Source organism: Pituophis catenifer, unplaced genomic scaffold, assembly GCF_029215685.1.
Source record: "Pituophis catenifer annectens isolate HBS135680 unplaced genomic scaffold, rPitCat1.0.hap2 SCAF_1, whole genome shotgun sequence".
Lineage (NCBI taxonomy): Eukaryota > Metazoa > Chordata > Lepidosauria > Squamata > Colubridae > Pituophis > Pituophis catenifer.
Genome location: NW_027256881.1, coordinates 284,214,138 through 284,231,643, shown reverse-complemented (window position 1 = coordinate 284,231,643; position 17,506 = coordinate 284,214,138). Strand labels below are relative to the sequence as shown.

General features: G+C 37.3%; 1 protein-coding gene across 1 annotated transcript; it reads right to left on the bottom strand.

The window, feature by feature from the left end:
• Positions 1-5,181: 5,181 nt before the first annotated feature.
• OIP5 (Opa interacting protein 5) lies at positions 5,182-17,445 on the bottom strand. The gene is made up of 5 exons (XM_070931311.1): positions 17,172-17,445; positions 12,244-12,310; positions 10,210-10,329; positions 6,661-6,742; positions 5,182-5,681 (listed from the first exon to the last, which is right to left on the bottom strand). Exons 1-5 carry the CDS (start codon positions 17,443-17,445, stop codon positions 5,535-5,537), a joined length of 690 nt encoding a protein of 229 aa, XP_070787412.1. The 3' UTR covers positions 5,182-5,534.
• Positions 17,446-17,506: the final 61 nt, after the last annotated feature.

The following is a 17,506-nucleotide window of genomic DNA, read 5'->3' as shown; positions in this document are numbered from 1 at the left end:
ACTTGCATTGGCAAGAATAGTATAGTAGAATAAATGGTATTAACCAAATAGGTTTGCTGTGCTCTGTGTTGCAGGAAGTTGAATTTCTCATTAAAAGGTTGGTAAGTTCCTCTCTACCACAAAACAATGTGCTTGAATGCTACAGGGCAAAGCTTGGCAAAAATTCCAGAATAATTTTATTTTTAAAAATTGATATAATTAGAAAAAGAGGTTTATTGTATATGAAACCGATGAAAACTTAACACAGAATATTTGTAGATAATTGATCATCATTTCTGAAGTAATGAAGAACCCTTGAGGCTGGGTTCTACCCAGGGATATAATTTAGGAGTTTGGGGATCCAAATTTTTGAACCAAATTGTGAATTTCTCTAAAAGTAGTGCTTATATAATTCTTTTATTCATTTTCTTTTATAAGCAAATCTAATGTGGTTTCACTTTTTTTATTTTATAAAGCTACTTGTAGACATGGAAGGAGGATAGCAAGTTTTAGGTCACTGCCTGGCAAACTTTCATCATTCTAGAGAGCGCAGTTTATACCTCTTTAAAATTATATTTAAAATTCAGTTGCACTAACTTTGTATGCATGTGCAAACTGAAGACCAAGTAAACTAAATCTAATATAGAAATCTGCCTTAAGCAGGGTTCGATTGACCAGATTCATTTGCAAGGCTGGGACATATATTTAAAGAAAGTGGCTTTTTATTTTTGTTCTACATTCTTTGATATCTATTGTTTACCTACATGGATAAGGTGGCAGTTTTAAAATAAAATGCATATATACACACACGGGCATGTTTATACACATTCTATAGAACTTTCTGCTCTACGTATTTATACTGATCAATGAAAATTAGCACAAGTTTTCTAAAATGTTCAGAAGTTTAATCCAACATTTATGTAGACAAATAGTTGATATGTTTAGGTGACTTTTGATCACATAATAGATAGGGGGTATTCATTAAACTCAGAAACAATTTTTCTAACCCTGGAAAATTATTTGCACTTACTGTGTTTGCCTACGTGATTATTTAAATACCCATTTGCAGAATCCTAAAGGTGTCTCATATCTATATCAGTACAATTTTTACTGCTCTCATATTTTGAACAGCTAATTTACAAATCTTTTTGTTGGCTCAGCTGGTGCTAGGCTGAATATAACATGGCTCGTAGAAAATTTTACTCTCGTAATCTGAGTCATGAATGTGAGGACTCAGGATTGCATGAAAGACTTGAATGTGGTGCTATTCTGGAAGAACTAGTTAGACTGTTGTTAATTGCTTGTTAAAGCATCTGAATCGCAGCCTCATCCTAGAGTACATTACTGCCTTGATCTAAGTGATAAGGAACTATAGTATTACTGGAAATTTAATACTGAAATATAATTCTAAATGCATGAGAGAAAATTCTTAAGTGGCTCTTCATTGTACTTAATCTGCCTATTCTCTGTGTAGTTTTTCCTTTGATTGTAATTCTCTTGATAGCTCTTAATTTTTGACTGCAGATCAGTTTCATTGAAACATTAATACTATTCTTGATTAAAGACTCCATAGAGCTTGCATTTCATCCGTCAATATTTTAGTACTTTTAAAAATATTTTAATCAGCACCTACTCTCTAAATTTTATGGTGAAATCCCTCTTAATATAGACTTCCCTTTGGATTTTTAAATTTTCCTTTATTTTGCACTTTGAAAAACAATAAATCATGTAAGAATTCAAGCACAATATTGACACAAAGGTGCCAGAAAATAGCTCTCAAAAACAGGCTTTTGGAATACAGATTGCAAGTAGTTCTTTGATGGTTCAGTCAAGATCTAGAGAAGCTAAGATGAATTGAGGTTTTGCATTCAGTTTGTATGATTGGGATGGGTTACAAAAGAAGCCCATACATAGAGAAGCAGGGAATTTAACCGTTCCAGAAATGTGGAAAAATGATAGCTATGCATAGTGCATAGATTTATACAAAGATTGCTGGAATAAATACATTGGTGTATCTCTTAATAAAGGGGAATAAAAGTACACTTATGCATGGGTTTATTATTGGAATCTGAAAATGATTAGAGAAAGAATGCATGTTGGTGATGGGAGGATTAGGGTGACTGTTTCTTGCATTCTAGAGAAGAAAGCTATTTGTTCAGAGAGGAACTGAGTTCATTCTAGGAACATGGGAAATGAATGATGGAGGCTTTGAATGTGAGCACTTCCTAGCTGGTTTTAGATGGAATTTCCAAGTTTTCCAAGTCACAGCACAAAAAATATTCCATAAAGTGTAGTATTTCTTAAGGACTGGATATTGCAATTCTTTTCTTTTCCGTGCAGGTGAAGACAGATAAGGTTACAAAGCTATCAGAATGGAATACTTGTGTGGGAAAAACCACTGGCACAAGCACATAGACTCACAAACCGTCTTTTTTTAGAGATAGTATTCTAATTATGCATGATTAAAATGTATAGTGTTATAGCTATTATCAGTAAATTGATATATGCATTTATACATTATGAAGCAATAGGAACCAATATACCAATAGCTTGAATTTACTGCTTTGATTCTCAGTTTTTTTAGACAACATGCTGCCTCTTTAGTAAAGGGGCAAAATGTACAAAGAAGGGACGAAGCATGACGCCAAAACTGTGTATTAGAAAAAGGAATCAGTAGAATGAACCCTTTTAGTCTCTTACCAAGTTCATAGCAGCTCATGAGCCTACATGATATGAACATGGTTAATGGCAATTTGGGTTTCTTGGTTGCTGCAGTTGTACAAACAAAAAAAGGTGCAGAGTTTCAGAGCACAGAAAAGGGAATATGTAAATCCCAAATGGGGCAATAAAAATGATCTAAGCAGTTTAGGGTTTGTGGTTATTTTTAAGTAGAGATAGTAAATTTAGCCAGAGCAGTTAGTTAGTTGCAGCTAAAAAACAATGAGTAATTAAAATGAGTAAGCTGTCCATACTTTTCAGGTATTAATTTTTCTAAGACAGATGTAGCTTTTCAGTTTCCCCCCACCACCACCTTTGGCAGCTGGATTAAAATGAACTGGTTTCAAACCAGCAATAATTTACATTATGAAAATAAGAGATATTTAAGTATTCGTTCAAGCTGTATTTAAATAGGGTGTAGCTTTTTTGATCATCTAGAGCAGGGGTGTCACTCAAGGCCTGCGGGCTAGATGCAGCCCATGGGGTGCTTAGATTTGGCCTGCGGGGCCGGCCTGGAAACACCAAAGGACTAGCCCGGAGTGCCTCTGCAAGCAAAAACGCCCTGTTTTTGGCCACAATGGCCTGCAGCCCTCTGCCAGAAAAAACAGCTCTGGGAGCTGCGCCCACCTGTGCCCTCACCCTCCAAGGTCAAACAACCCTAATGCGGCGCTCAATGAAATCAAGTTTGACACCCCTGATCTAGAGGATTGATAAGACTCAATTTTGAAAAATTGGTGCAGTAAAACGTGTAGATACTAGAAATATTATAGCAGCATAGCTGTTGCAGCAAAGTCTGTGTTGGCACATACTTTTCCTATTAAGATGTGTGAAAAAGATCTCAAGTTTGAATCTTTAGATTGCACTAGTTTGCAAAAAGGCTTATCTAAGTACTAGTGTATCTCAAAGTTTGACCTTTTTTCTAGGTGTGAATATTTGTTAAGACATAATTGTGCATTTTTGGTTTTGTAACTTTCCCAGTTACACACATTTCCAACCATATTTTTGCACAACCATTGGCGGTAATCAGTAATTTCATATTAACTACCGGTAGACCTATTGAAGTTGTGATTGAAGTCTTGCAAACCATTTTAACAAGTGAAATAAAGTTTCTCATTTTTAAATTTTTCCTTCCAAAGTTGACTTCAATAGTACATTGTTTGCAGGTGTTTCAACTATAAAGAGTAAAATTTAAGACTGGGCTACTAAATGGATATACTTTTTTTCCAAAATAAAATGTTATTCTGGTGTTTGAAAACTGGGAAGAATTGGTAGCAAAAGTTAAGTCTTGAAGATAATCTACAAAATGATTGGCAGATAGGTATGCCTTTTACTAACAGATAAAGTCATCTGGATAAGAGTATAATCTACTCCCTTATATACATTATCAATGTGAACAGTTTGTCTATGTATATACCTAATATTTTCCAGATGGCAGCTTGCTTTTATATCTATGCATATTTGGGGAAGGGAAGGAATGTGTTAAATGTATTCTTTTGACACTGTAAACAATAATTGCTCAAAAATGAGCTTTGAAACTCTGCACCTGTGTATAATTTTTTAGCAATAAAGCAGCATGAGCTGAGAATGCACTAAAATGTCTGTGTCATTTCTTTCTAGAAAGTTAAATGTACAAAATTCTCTTGTACCATTTCACTTTGCCTTCAGTATATAAGGGAATGTGTTTATGTTAAAAAATCATTGATTTGTATATTTTAAAACTTGGTCAGATGTTTTTGTGTGTATTCTCTGCACAAGTACAGAAATGTTATTCCTAGTGTGTATATACTAACCTGAAGTAAAGACTGATGAATATCAAAAGCATGAACAGCTACAGAGTGCTGTTCATGAGAGACAAGCTTCTGGATGTTCACAAAAAGGAAATGGCCAAGAGTTTGTTACCAAAAATTGAATATCTAAAAATACGTATGTAAAGGTACTTGTTGGAATTCTTGTATGTAATCATTACAATTAATCAGAGTTCCTATATTCTTGTTCATTGGAAAGTGAAACTTGTTTAGTTTCTACTTCCAAACTAGGCAGCAAGAAGTAATTACCTCAGGGTAATTGCAGAAAAACTTAGCATTTGCTTCTACTGACTAGATTGATACTGACCAGTTTGACTAAAAAATCATTTTTTAATATTTTATGGATATAAGTCCTATGCATACTTGCTGAAAAAAAAACATACTACATCCACTGCTGCCTATATTTCAATCTTGAAAGTACAATAACCAGGAAATTGAGTTTTCTGGCTGTAAGCCTTCTGACAAAAGGAAAACCTAACAAACACATTACAATGCACATTAGTGATTTCATAATGGTTTCCCCATAATTAAAAAGTGTTATTTCCTCAAACGTCGTTACTTTTGGTAGTTTGGCAATAATTTAAAATGTTTCTGGTAAAATGTTACTCTAGTATTTAAAATGTTTCACTTTTTGACCAATTTTAATGTTACTAAATACAATTTATAGCTGAGTCCTGAGAACATATCTTTCTCAAATGTAAAAAAAACAAGATAACCTCTAAAGGAATGTACAAAGTAAATGTTTATTTCTTTCAGCTAGACTATCTAGTTTCCAATATGTTCACAATGCAATCTTAGGGCAGTTTTGCACTATTTAAAGGTTTTTGTTAGAGTATATAGAAATATTTGCATGTAGGAGTTAAATGATTTGGGATAGCTGTTCAGGCTCAAACACTATATGCCCTTGAGCGTGCTAGAAAAGGAAACAATTTTGTATCACCAATTTGCCAGTCTAAAGCCATATTAATTTACATTCAGTTACAAACACAAGTTATTATAAAACAATTAGTTGAGGTAGGCAACTCTAAAAAGTTAACTGTTCAGCTTTCTATTTGTGTATCCATATGGTTTTCCTTTACAGCTCTCCTTCTCATATGTAATCCTTTGTTGATTGAATTCTTCTAGTTTCTTAATTAGCAGTTCCACGCGCATATGAACTTGTACAAGACTCTCTTTTAACTACAAATAAAGAACTAAGTGTAAAAAGAATGTAATACAGAATATTAAGCAAATTGACTTTTTTACAAATACTTTTAAAATGACCAATGTTATATTGTAACTTAAAAACATTCATATAAGCAATACTGCAGAAATTGAATTCTTTCTTTTAATACCTTCAGTATTCAACTGCATAATATAATAATATGAGAATTTTAGTGTCAAAGACTAATTTGTTAAACTGAAGCATGGCTGATCAACATCTGAGGGAAATGCAATTCAGTCATCTACTTTTCTAGGGTCACTCACTGAAGTAATGTTACTAGAAAAGGCATGTTTGTCCTGCTGAAGTATTAACCGTTGGGAAAGGAAGTGAGAGTTCTTCATTCTTATTTCCACCCTTAATCCATTGGAACCAGTTTTTAATTTGGGGAAGAGGTGGGAGACAATAAACTCCCACTATTTGGTAAAAAATTGTCATAACACTTCAACTGACAGAAGAAAAATGGGCCTTTATGTTCTTTCCAATCCTGAACTAACATCATGATTCATATTATAGTTATACAAGAATCTTTAATTTAGATAGTGGACATTGTATGGAAAAGTAAAGAGTTATATATTAAAATCTGCCATGAAGTCACAATTAGCTAGATAAGCCTGGTCTGTTTCAACATGATCCATGCCATTTGCGATGCACTGTAGCACAATCTTTTCCCACCCTATTTTTTATGGGGGGGGGGTGGGGGTGGGGGAGTAATGCTGACATATCTACACATGGAACAATTTCTGGTCTATTATTGCTTGTGGCAAAACCCGAAGAAACTAAACAGAGGACAGAGTACCTAATATGTTTTCTACTATAATCTTTTTTCATTCCTTATAGTATAAATATAAATCATATAAATATAAAGGATAGTATAAATATAAATCAAATAAATACAAATACATTCCAATTTCTACAGATATAGATTTTAAAAAACTAAAGCCAGAAAACACTTACTTTCTCTACATGTTCCTTTAGGCTCACAACAGGACAGGTTACTTTTGAAGCTTCTACTGTAGCAGTAGTTTGTAGCAAATAACTAAACCAATGTTAAAAATATTTTAATATTGACTCATTAAAAAGAAAATGAACAGTTTACAGTGCTTAACTCAGGGAATTTTTCTCCACAAAATTAGACTTCAAGAAATGTTTATATATATAAACATTTCATCTAGATTAAAAAACACTATAAAATATGAAAGTTAAAAAGATCTATATCCAGATACCCATGTCTAGGCTATCTAATCATTGAAGTGCAGCATCGTTTATAGGAAAAAATCAAATACCAGTATACACCCTCAGCTTATGGCTGGTTTAGCAAAATATACAGTATTATTATGGCTACCACTACTCAGGTCTTCACCAATACAGCAATACTTTGTCGACATAATAGTTTTATTATACCCATATAAATGTATTGACATTACAATATATTCTGACAGATTTCACTTTAAATGAACGTATACTGCATTTTAAATCCTAATTATTTATATCTCACCTTGATGCTAAGGGAAACAAAAACCCTGCGTTTGAAATTGCTGCCCAGTGGTTAAGTTCTTGAGATGATTCTGGACTTATAACTATTACAGTAACTATTACTGTAATACCACTTAAGGGAAGGTTCATACCAGATTCCCAGAGGGACTTTTTTGGATAAAATGGGAATAAAAATAGAATGAATTTAGCTTCAAGAAGCAACAAAACAATACAAAACAAAAGTTTACGGCATCTTCTAATTATATATAAAATAAAAGTTAATGGTTTTCCCAATTTAAATTTAGTTTAAAAAATTAAGACATAGAAAGATGGCTATGGTTAAAAGTGCTATCCATTAATCCCTGAGCCAGAAGAGAAATACATTGGCAAAAGATTTTCTGACTGCTGAGCCATTTTCTGTCACAGTAAGGAGCTGGCAACTGATGCAGTCCTGTTTTAAGAATAGTGTTTGGTAAATTCTCCAAGTTTTTACTGCCCCTTGTAGCAAGAACCCACTGCTATCAGAGAAATCAGCAGTTGCCATCCTTAAAATGTGGAGGAGAAGGGTTAGGTGACCATAGGGAATTCTTGAAATGGCACATTCAGTTATCTGATTAACAAGCTGCAGGTACTTAGGTGCTCTGACTTTGTGACCTGTTAATGCAGACTAATTAATCCTGAATGTAAATCTAGTGCTTTTTTTGAGGGAACACTTAGCTAACAGGTTGCAGACATAAAGTAGGGACACAAGGTAAAGTAGAAAGGAGTACCGTAATTGGCAACAAGTGAGCTCTATCTTTACTAGCACTATAAGGAAATGGAAAGCCTAGCAACAAGTCCAATTGTGAATGGTGGCACATGGAAATAGCCTATGAAGCCATAAAGCCAAAATGGCACTGCCCCAATTCAAAGTAATAAAAGCAGAAGTGCAATCACATGAACCTCCCTGTTAATAAAAGAAAAAAAATGATGTAAGGCAAGGGTGTCAAACTCAAGGCCTGCAGGCCAGATGTGGCCTGCGGGTTGCTTAAATCTGGCCCACGGAGGCGGCCTGGAAATATCAAAGGACCGGCCCATTTTCGGCCTCCATGGCCTCCTGAAGCACTCTCCCGGCTGAAAATGGGCTGCATGGAGGCCCCAAACGGCCCCCACGCGGCCCGCTTTTGGCCTCCAGCAGCACTCTTCTGACCTGGAAATATCAAAAGACTGACCTGTGGTGCCTCCCGCAGCCCATTTTCAGCCCCCTCGGCCTCCTGCAGCACTCTGCCAGCTGAAAATGGGCTGTGCAGAGGCCCACAAGGCCCATTTTTGGCCTCCAGTAGCACTGTTGGCTGAAAACAGGCTGCACGTTTTCAGCCTCCATGGCCTTCAGCAGCATGGCCCGTTTTCGCCCAGCAGAGTGCTGCAGGAGGCCAAAAATGGACCCCATGGGGGCCACGCATGGCCCATTTTTAGAGGAGGATTGGGTTGGATTGGATTACAATTATGTCGCCTCAAGTAAGTGCCTGATCTGGATAGAAAACAAGCAACATCCTATGTTAATACTACAGTTTAATGCCAGATTTTACATACTGTAGGTGTCAAGGTTCCAACCAATGCTTCAATTCAATGGTTCGAATCCCTAGTACAGGTCTCCTGCGTGAGCAGGGGGTTGGACTAGATGACCTCCAAGGTCCCTTCCAACTCTGTTACTGTTATATACTCCCCAATGAAGCAATTTCACGGGTTGTAGAAGTCACTCCTTCTGGCCACTGTGGGCCCCCGTGGAGATGACCTTGACGCTGCCGCTAGAATGTGCTTTGTTTTGACTGAAATGGAAGTTCCTCGATGTAGCTGCGAGGCTCAGTTTTCCCATCCCCCTGCCTATGGCAACTCGAGAGCAGGTCAGGAATGCTTCACAAGTTGACAGGTCCATTTAATCTACAATCAATCAATCAATCAATCTATAATTGACAGCCATTTTTATTTACTATCCTGGAAATTTACCTGTGCTGTTTTATCAAGTTATTTAATTTTAATGGATTTTTAATGTTTATATTATCTGTATTTTATCTTGGCTGTTCACCGCCCTGAGTCCTCCGGGAGTAGGGCGGTATAGAAATTTGATAAACAAATAAATAAATAAATAAATAAATCTATTGTATTATTATTATTAGTTGAATAATAAAAATACAATAGAATAAATAGCTTTTCTACCTGGAAAAGCAATTTACTATGAAACAATGAGGTATAAATTTAGAAATAAAATGTTTAGTGGACTATGAAGAATAAGTAATAAATGTTTGCCAGTAATATCTAGTAGAAGAGATAGGAAAATAGTTATAGTAAAGAACTGTGGAAAGAAAGAAGGGAAAAAAAGCATCTTGAGCCTGTGGTCAAATGCCCACCATGCCCACGCCCACCCCTGGCCATGCCCATGCCCATGCCCACCCCTGGCCACACACTACCACCACCCCGGCCCTCCAAGGTCAAACACAACCTTGATGCGACCCTCAATGAAATCAAGTTTGACACCCCTGATGTAAGGTATCCAGTGATGGTTTAAATTACACAGTACAGGACCAGAACTTTAAGAGAATGCTACTCCTATTTCTAGACAAATGTCTAGCACTACAGGCTGGTGCCTCTGTCTTTCCTGCAGCCATATGGCCAGAGCAGAAATATATCCATAGCTGATTAAAGTAACCCAGTTCTATTCATATTAGCAACCATATTGTCAATGAAGTATGCTAGATAAGATCTATTGTAAAATCTGAATCTGTGCAAAATATAACTTTAAAATTTGAACAGCTAAAGACTACTCTTATATAAATCTGTTTTGGGTTGGATATGAAATGAGGACAACTTTCTAAGCACATGACATCAAAAAATTATTACCAGTTAAGGATGAACTATTGGTGAGATGAACATTGAAAAAAAATTTGGTACAATATAACTAAATATTTTTATATAACAGCCAAAGACTGCATATACAAGATACTAACAGCCAACATACCAACATAATTCAATATGCATTTGAAGAATACTAACCATGTGATGTTGTCCTTAAAAAGGCAAAAGAGGCCTCGCAGGTAAGCCAGTGACTTTGAACTATAGAGGATAAAGCCAATGTCTAGTTGACAGGACTGACAACGTAATGTGTTGTAGGTGCTGGAAGAAAAAGAGAACATGAAATCAGTTAAACATTCCAGATTATGTTCCATAAATCTTTAGTCTGTATATCTTTAAATCTATCTATCTATCTATCTATCTATGAATATATATCAATATAAATACATGAACATGATAGTATTGATATTATTTGTTATTTAGATCATGCTTATATAATTATGTTATTATACGTATTTGTGATAAAATATAGGCCTTCATTATTTAGTTGTTCAACATTTTAGTTTCCCATTCCAATAACATTATCATTAAAACAGTGTCAGGAGAGCCACTGCTCTCCACGACCTGCAGGGCACCCCTCCACTCTTTGTCACCCCTGCAGGGTGCCTGTTTCCCCCCAAATAAGACATCCTCTGATAATAAGCCCAATTGGGCTTTTGAGCACATGGCAATAAGGCCAAGCGGTTATTTCAGGGTTCAAAAAAACATAAGACAGGGTCTTATTTTCAGGGGAACACAGTATATACATATTGGGCTTTTTCTGACAAATCCATGAGTATGGGTTGATGTCCGTGAGTACATTCCAGGCACTGACTAAGATTTCTATTGAACTGCCCATCATGTTATTGGCAAAAAACCAATTTCCTTGAGGACTCCAACAGAAATAGTAAACAGTTCAAGAATTATAGACATATTCTAAGCTTACATAACTTTAGAACACTAAGCCTATGTTTATAAGGAGCTGACACTTGGCAAGTGCTTCAGAAAGCAGTGATGCAGGCCACTGTCTCCTGCAGCTATATTGACCATGGAGGGCACATCTCAACACCAGAGCAAAGGGAGAATGTCCATAAATGATTAATGTAAACCAGATTATCCCCTATTTGTTTATTTATTTATAAAATTTATCAGTCACTCGCCCATCTTACCTCAAGATAACTTTGAGCGACTTACAATGGTAAAAAAAACCTATATAAACTAAAAACATAAATAAGTTAATATAAAATTTAGAATACCACAATCCAATTAAAAGATGGGGGCGGGGGATCTGTTGTTAATCAATCAACCACCTCCACAGTGATACTCACCCACTGGGGTCCTAAGTTAAATGGCAAAGTTTTAAGGTTCTTTCAGTCAGGAGGGTCAGAGCCCACCTCACACCAGGGGCAAGATGTTCCACAGGGCAGGTGAAACGGAAGAAAAGGCCATTTTCCTGGATCCCTCCTGAAATAATCAGGCTGACAGGGGTCCACAGCATGCCTCTTCTGCTGGCAAGGATGGGGCAGGTCAATCCCTTTGAGATGAGACGGTCCCTCAAGTAACCTGGGCCCATGCCATGAAGGGCTTTAAAGGTGATTACCAACAGCCAATGCAGCTCATGGAGCAGTGGTGTTACATTAAGAATGTTAGCCCCGCTGCAAATCGGTAGTTAAGGTAAGTAGAACCCACCCCTGCAGTAAGTATGATAGTAAGATCTATTGCAAAATTTGTGTCTGAAGATATAAAATATGACTTTAAAAGTGGAATAGATGAAGTCAATGTTCATATATGGCCGTTTTTGGCTGGATATGAGACAGACAATTTCATGAAGATATATCAAAAAATGGTTACCAGGTAAGGATGAACTCTAGAGGAGATGAGCATTCAAAAAACTAAGAATATTAGCAATCACAAATGTCAATGAAATATGATACATAAGATCTATGGCAAAAACTTTATATGTAAAATCAGATAGAGCATTTGAAATTTAAGCATGTTATTTTAAATATGATAAAGGTAGAAAATTTCTAGAGTAAAGGCAAAAATGCTTTCCTTCTCTTAGCATATTTGGGTTGGGGTTTTTTTGGTTAAAAAAATCTGCATGTGTTTTAAGGTTATGTTGTTGTCTTACAGGCATTCAAAACACTTAACTAAATCACAAGTAAACATTGGAAAGGTTTTCAAAAAGATACCCACCAGCCAATGAGGTCTCCTTCAACACAGACCATCAAGTCGTCTTCCACAATAACATCTTTTGTGACCTCTGCAGAAAATAAGGGCAGCACTGGAATATCAGCAATACAAACCAGGGTGGATAAAAATCAATGATTTTTTTTAAAAAAATCGGATTTTTTTTATTTAAATCGGATTTTTTTGATTTTTATCAAATTTATTTTAATAAAAAACTTTTGGGATAAAAATCTATTGTAAGATAGTTTTCTATTTAAGATACATAAATAATTTAGTTTATTCAGCATGAAATGGAGCTTAGTTATGTAGCATGAGGCTGTATATTCTGCAACACTGGGACTATCAGTGAGTCAACAGTGGGCCAAAGGAGTAGCAGAGATGACAGTTACTCTTTAAAAATTATGATTTAAATCGAGTTGATTTAAATGGAGCCTTTTTACTAGTGATTTAAATCATGATTTAAATTGTGATTTAAATCAACTCGATTTAAATCAAATCCACCCTGATACAAACATTTTTTTTTCGTCTTAGTGGTTTCCCACAAGTGGAGAATCCACTTTTTGGGATCATTTTTGTAACAAGAATTGACCAACCTCATGTCTTGATATTAGCAATAAAAGGTTCCCAAAACTATTACTTTTTAGTTTAGGCAACTATACTTTTTAATTTTGCAAAAAAAAAAAATAAAAAAAAAATCCCATCAAACAAAAGAGCCCACAATCTTTCTAGCCTCTTGGGTTGCAAGAAAAGAGACAGCTATTGGTAGATGACACACACGCATCACCTGACCTTTGGATGTCATACACTGTCCCTAGGCAACGTGCAACATGTTCATACCGGTGTAATATGATATTATATCCATATGTATATGGGAATGTGTGCTAGTTATTATTTATTTGGGTATAGGGATTTCTTTTTCTTTTATTTATTGAGTTATTGAGATGTAGTCTGTGTTTCGGGGGGACTGCACCAAGGGATGCTCGTTCAAATCTCATTATACACATGTTGTGCATTGACAATAAAGGCTTGATTTGATTTGATTTATTCTGAATAAACTTTCCATTCCAAATGTATTGAAAGACCTTTCTCTCAATAAAAAATAAAGTGAGAGTAACCACAAAGAAAAGGTACTGTGTTTCCCCGAAAATAAGACCCTGTCTTATATTTTTTTTAAACCTTGAAATAAGCGGTTGGCCTTATTGCCATGCACTCAAAAGTCTGGTTGGGCTTATTATCAGGGGATGTCTTATTTTGGGGAAAATAGGGTTGTCTAAAAAACCCAATCTGCAATTTCTGTTGTGCTCTAAACAAAATAGCCTGCTCTTATTTATTACAGTAATTTATATGCTACTTGTACATCGGACACCAAATGGGTGCTTGGGCCTTCCGGTGCCAAGGTTTTTCCACATCTGGTCCTAGATGAGGTAGCATTGCCTCAAGACTGACTTGGGAATCAATCTGAGGGGCTCCTCTTGTACTCTTGGCTTCTCCTAGAAGAGCAGGTGATAGCCGTGGTTAAGAGGACTTTTGCACACCTTCGGGCTGTGCATCAATTGTGCTCATTCCTGAACTGGGAGGCTCTGCTCACTGTCATTCATGTTCTCATGACTTCCTTTTGAATTAGTACACTCTACACAGAGCTGCCCCTAAATAACATTTAAAAACTTCAGCTGGTACAGAATGCAGTTGCACAAGTTGTAAATAACGTCAGCTATTTGGTACTGATAACAATATTGCTTTATGAGCTACATTAGTTGCCAGTGGGTGTCTGGGTACTATTCAAGGCGATAGAATCATACAGCTAGAAGAGACTTCTGAGGTCTTCTAGTCCAACCTCCTGCCAAGGCAGGAGTCCTTATACCATCCCAGACAAATGGTTCTCCAATCTTTTCTTGAAAATCTCCAGTAATGAGGCACCCATAGTTCCAGGAAGCAAGCCATTGATTAATCATTCTCACTGTCAGGAAATTCCTTATTTCTCGGTAGGATCTCCCTGACAAGCTTCCAGCCATTGCTTCTTGTCCTGCCCTCAGGTGCTATGAAGAATAAATTGGCCCCCTCCTCTGTGACAGCCCTTCAAGTATTCAAGTGAAGACTGCTGCAAGGTTTCCATTAAGCCTTCGCTTTGTTAGGCTAAACATATGTAGTTCTCTTAGCCGTTCATGGCACAGTTTAGCTCCAGACCCCTTATCTTTGTTGCTCTTCTCTCCACTCTTTCTAGGCCTGCGGCATCTTTTTTAGTATCATAATGACCAGAACTGGACATGGTATTCCAAATGTGGCCTCACTAGGTAGTGCAGTAGAGCAGTACTATTACTTCTCGTAATCTTGATGCTATCCCTTTGTTGATGCAGCCTAGGATTGTAAAGGCTTTTATGGCAGCTGCAATACTCTGATGACTCATACTTAAGCGGTGGTCCACCAGGACACCTAGAGCTCTCTCACAGGCACAATAGTTGAGCCAGGTATTGTCTATCCTGTGCAGCTGGTTTTTCCTAAGTGAGGACCTTGCTTTTTTCACTCATGAAATGCATTATGTTGAATACTCAAATCTGTCAAGATCCTTCCAAATCTTGAGTCTATCTTCCAAAATGTTAGCAATTCCCCCCAAGCTTTGTGTCATCCACAATTTGATGAGCACTCTTTCAATTCCCTCATCTAGGTCTTTTATGAAGCTATTGGGCCCAAGACAGAGGTACCCCACTGCATGTTTCTCTCCTTGTAGCTGTAATTCCATTGAGGACTACACAGTGTGGTTGGTCAGCCTACCGCAACTCCGTCTGGTGGTGATACTGTCTATCCCACATTGTTCTAACTTACCAAGTAGGCTCTGGTTCACTTTATCAAATGCTTTACTGAAGTCTAAGTATACTATATCGACAGTATTTCCTTGGTCCACTAATTTAGTCAGTTTATCAAAGAAGGCAATAAGGTTTATTTGATATGACCTGTTTTTAACAAACCCACGCAGATTTCTAGTAATTTCTAGGTGCTCACAAAACTGCTTGCTTATCTTTTCCAGGATTTTCCCAGGTATTGATAGCAAGCCAATTAGTCTGTAGCTTCCTGGAATCTCTTTTTTCCCTTTTTGAAAATTGAAACCACAACTCTTTCCCAGTCCTCTGGTAGTTTCCCTGGGCTCCAGGAGCTCTGAAAGATTTTGTACAGTGGTTCCGAGATCTCATCTACCAGATGGTTGTCACCTTTAAAGCCCTTCATAGCTTGGGACTAGGTTACCTGTGGGACTATTTTCTCCCAGTTGTTTCTACTTATTCAATCCAGTCTGTCTATACATTTATTTGGTCCAGCAGAATGAACATGCTCCAGATTCTGTCAGCCAAATGTCAGCTGGTGGGAAATAGGAGGTATAAATTTTCTCTGGTAATACTTGCCCTCTGTAACATACTTCTTCCTGAGATTAGAATGGCCTGAACCTACTTCCTTTTGGAAGACCTTGAAACCTGTCTTGGAGCCTGGGGTCCTGAGTGTGTGGAGGGTCCTGTTTTCTTGTTATGTTGATACCTATGGATTATGATATCTTTTGGGCTCTACTGTTTCTTTTTAGTTATTTTTATATTGTGTTTAACTGGTTAAGTATTTTGATTCATTGCCCACTCAGAAATGAGCAGCTATACAAACTGAATAAATATATAATGGATCATGTATCAAGCTAAAATCAAAATATACGTTCCAAATACTAAGTTGTATAACCAGTGCAGTTACACATTACCCAACTAATCTCCCTGAATTATTGTAAGGATCTCCTTCAGAATAAGCATGTGTATGAAATAAAACATGCACGCCTATCTATCTAAAGAGAAAAAGATTCGTTTTAGAATCCTTTGTTAAATTTAGGGATGCCCAAAATTTAAATGTCTAAATAATTAAAGCAGGGTAGCAAGACTGTTTGTCCCTCATCCATAAAATGTTCAAAATACAAGTATTAGTATTTAGTACTTATAATTTATGGGAGCTATATTATCACGTTAAGGATCTATTGGTTTGATCCGAAGGAGACAATCAGTCTCATTATTCTGACACAAGAAGTTATACAGTTGAAATTCCACGATTCCTGTCATTTACATTGACGGTGAAATGGTCAAGTCGTTAAGCAAGCACTTTGGAATGCCTAGCATTGCTTTTAGATCAGCCGCTTATTTGGCTACGGGTATGCCACATTTATTTATTTATTTATTGGTTCGATTTATATGCCGCCCTTTTCCGGAGACTCAGGGCGGCTTACAATGCGTTAAGCAATAGCCTTCATGCTTAGTAGGGCTTTTGCCCCCCCCCCCAGCGGTGTTCTTTTTTATACAAAGTCAGCTTATTGCCCCCACAAACTGGGTCCTCATTTTACCTATCTTGAAAGGATGGAAGGCTGAGTCAATCTTGAGCCTGGTGACATTTGAACTTGCAGTAATTGCAGGCAGCTGGTTTTACTTAACAGTGCTTTAGTCTGCTACACCACCAAGGCTCATATCTATCATATCTATCACATATCCGTTCACATTACTGAACATAACTATAACAATAGTTTCTGAGAAAATCAGTTTCAAGGCTCAGTCATTAATGACGCTTATCTACAGGGGGAAAAGTGACGAACAAATCATTATGCTAACTAGTTAGAGGAAAACGCAACTAAAATTTAGATTCCAAATCAAGGTCGATGTTTTGCTCTTACACACACCTGCACACACACACACCCTCCACTTTCCGGAGACAAATGGCCACGGACCGTTTCACACTTAATAAGCACAACACGTGTATGTCTTGGGCCAGCGAGAGCCTCATAAGCATCCTTGGTGCAGACCGACTCGCATTTTCCTACTGCCTTACTAAGTTTCGGTGCCCCTCGAAACTTCGCCGATTCGCACCTCCTGGGAGTTCGACTTTAGCGTGTTCATTCTGCGTGGCAAAACACCCGATCAACTCACTGAAACAAACAAAAAGGCGGAGTTTCTCCTCCTGCGCGCACAAGTGGAGCGAGTCTCCTAATACGACCCGGCAGCGCCGGCACTGATAGACCACGCAGTCCTCCAGCCTGAGTCCCCGAGCGCCCGGGACTCGCTCCCCGCGGCTTTCCCGCTTCGTTGAGCTTTGCTGAGCTTGGCAACCGGGCCTCGTCCCGGGTCCTGCCCGTTCTACCGTGATTGTGCCGCCCACCTGGGGCTCCTCAAACAGAAGCCGCAGTTTCTTCCGTATGGACATCACAGCCTCCCGCCAAAGATTCAAACTTAGCTCCCGTCTTCCTACTGCGCTGATTGGCACC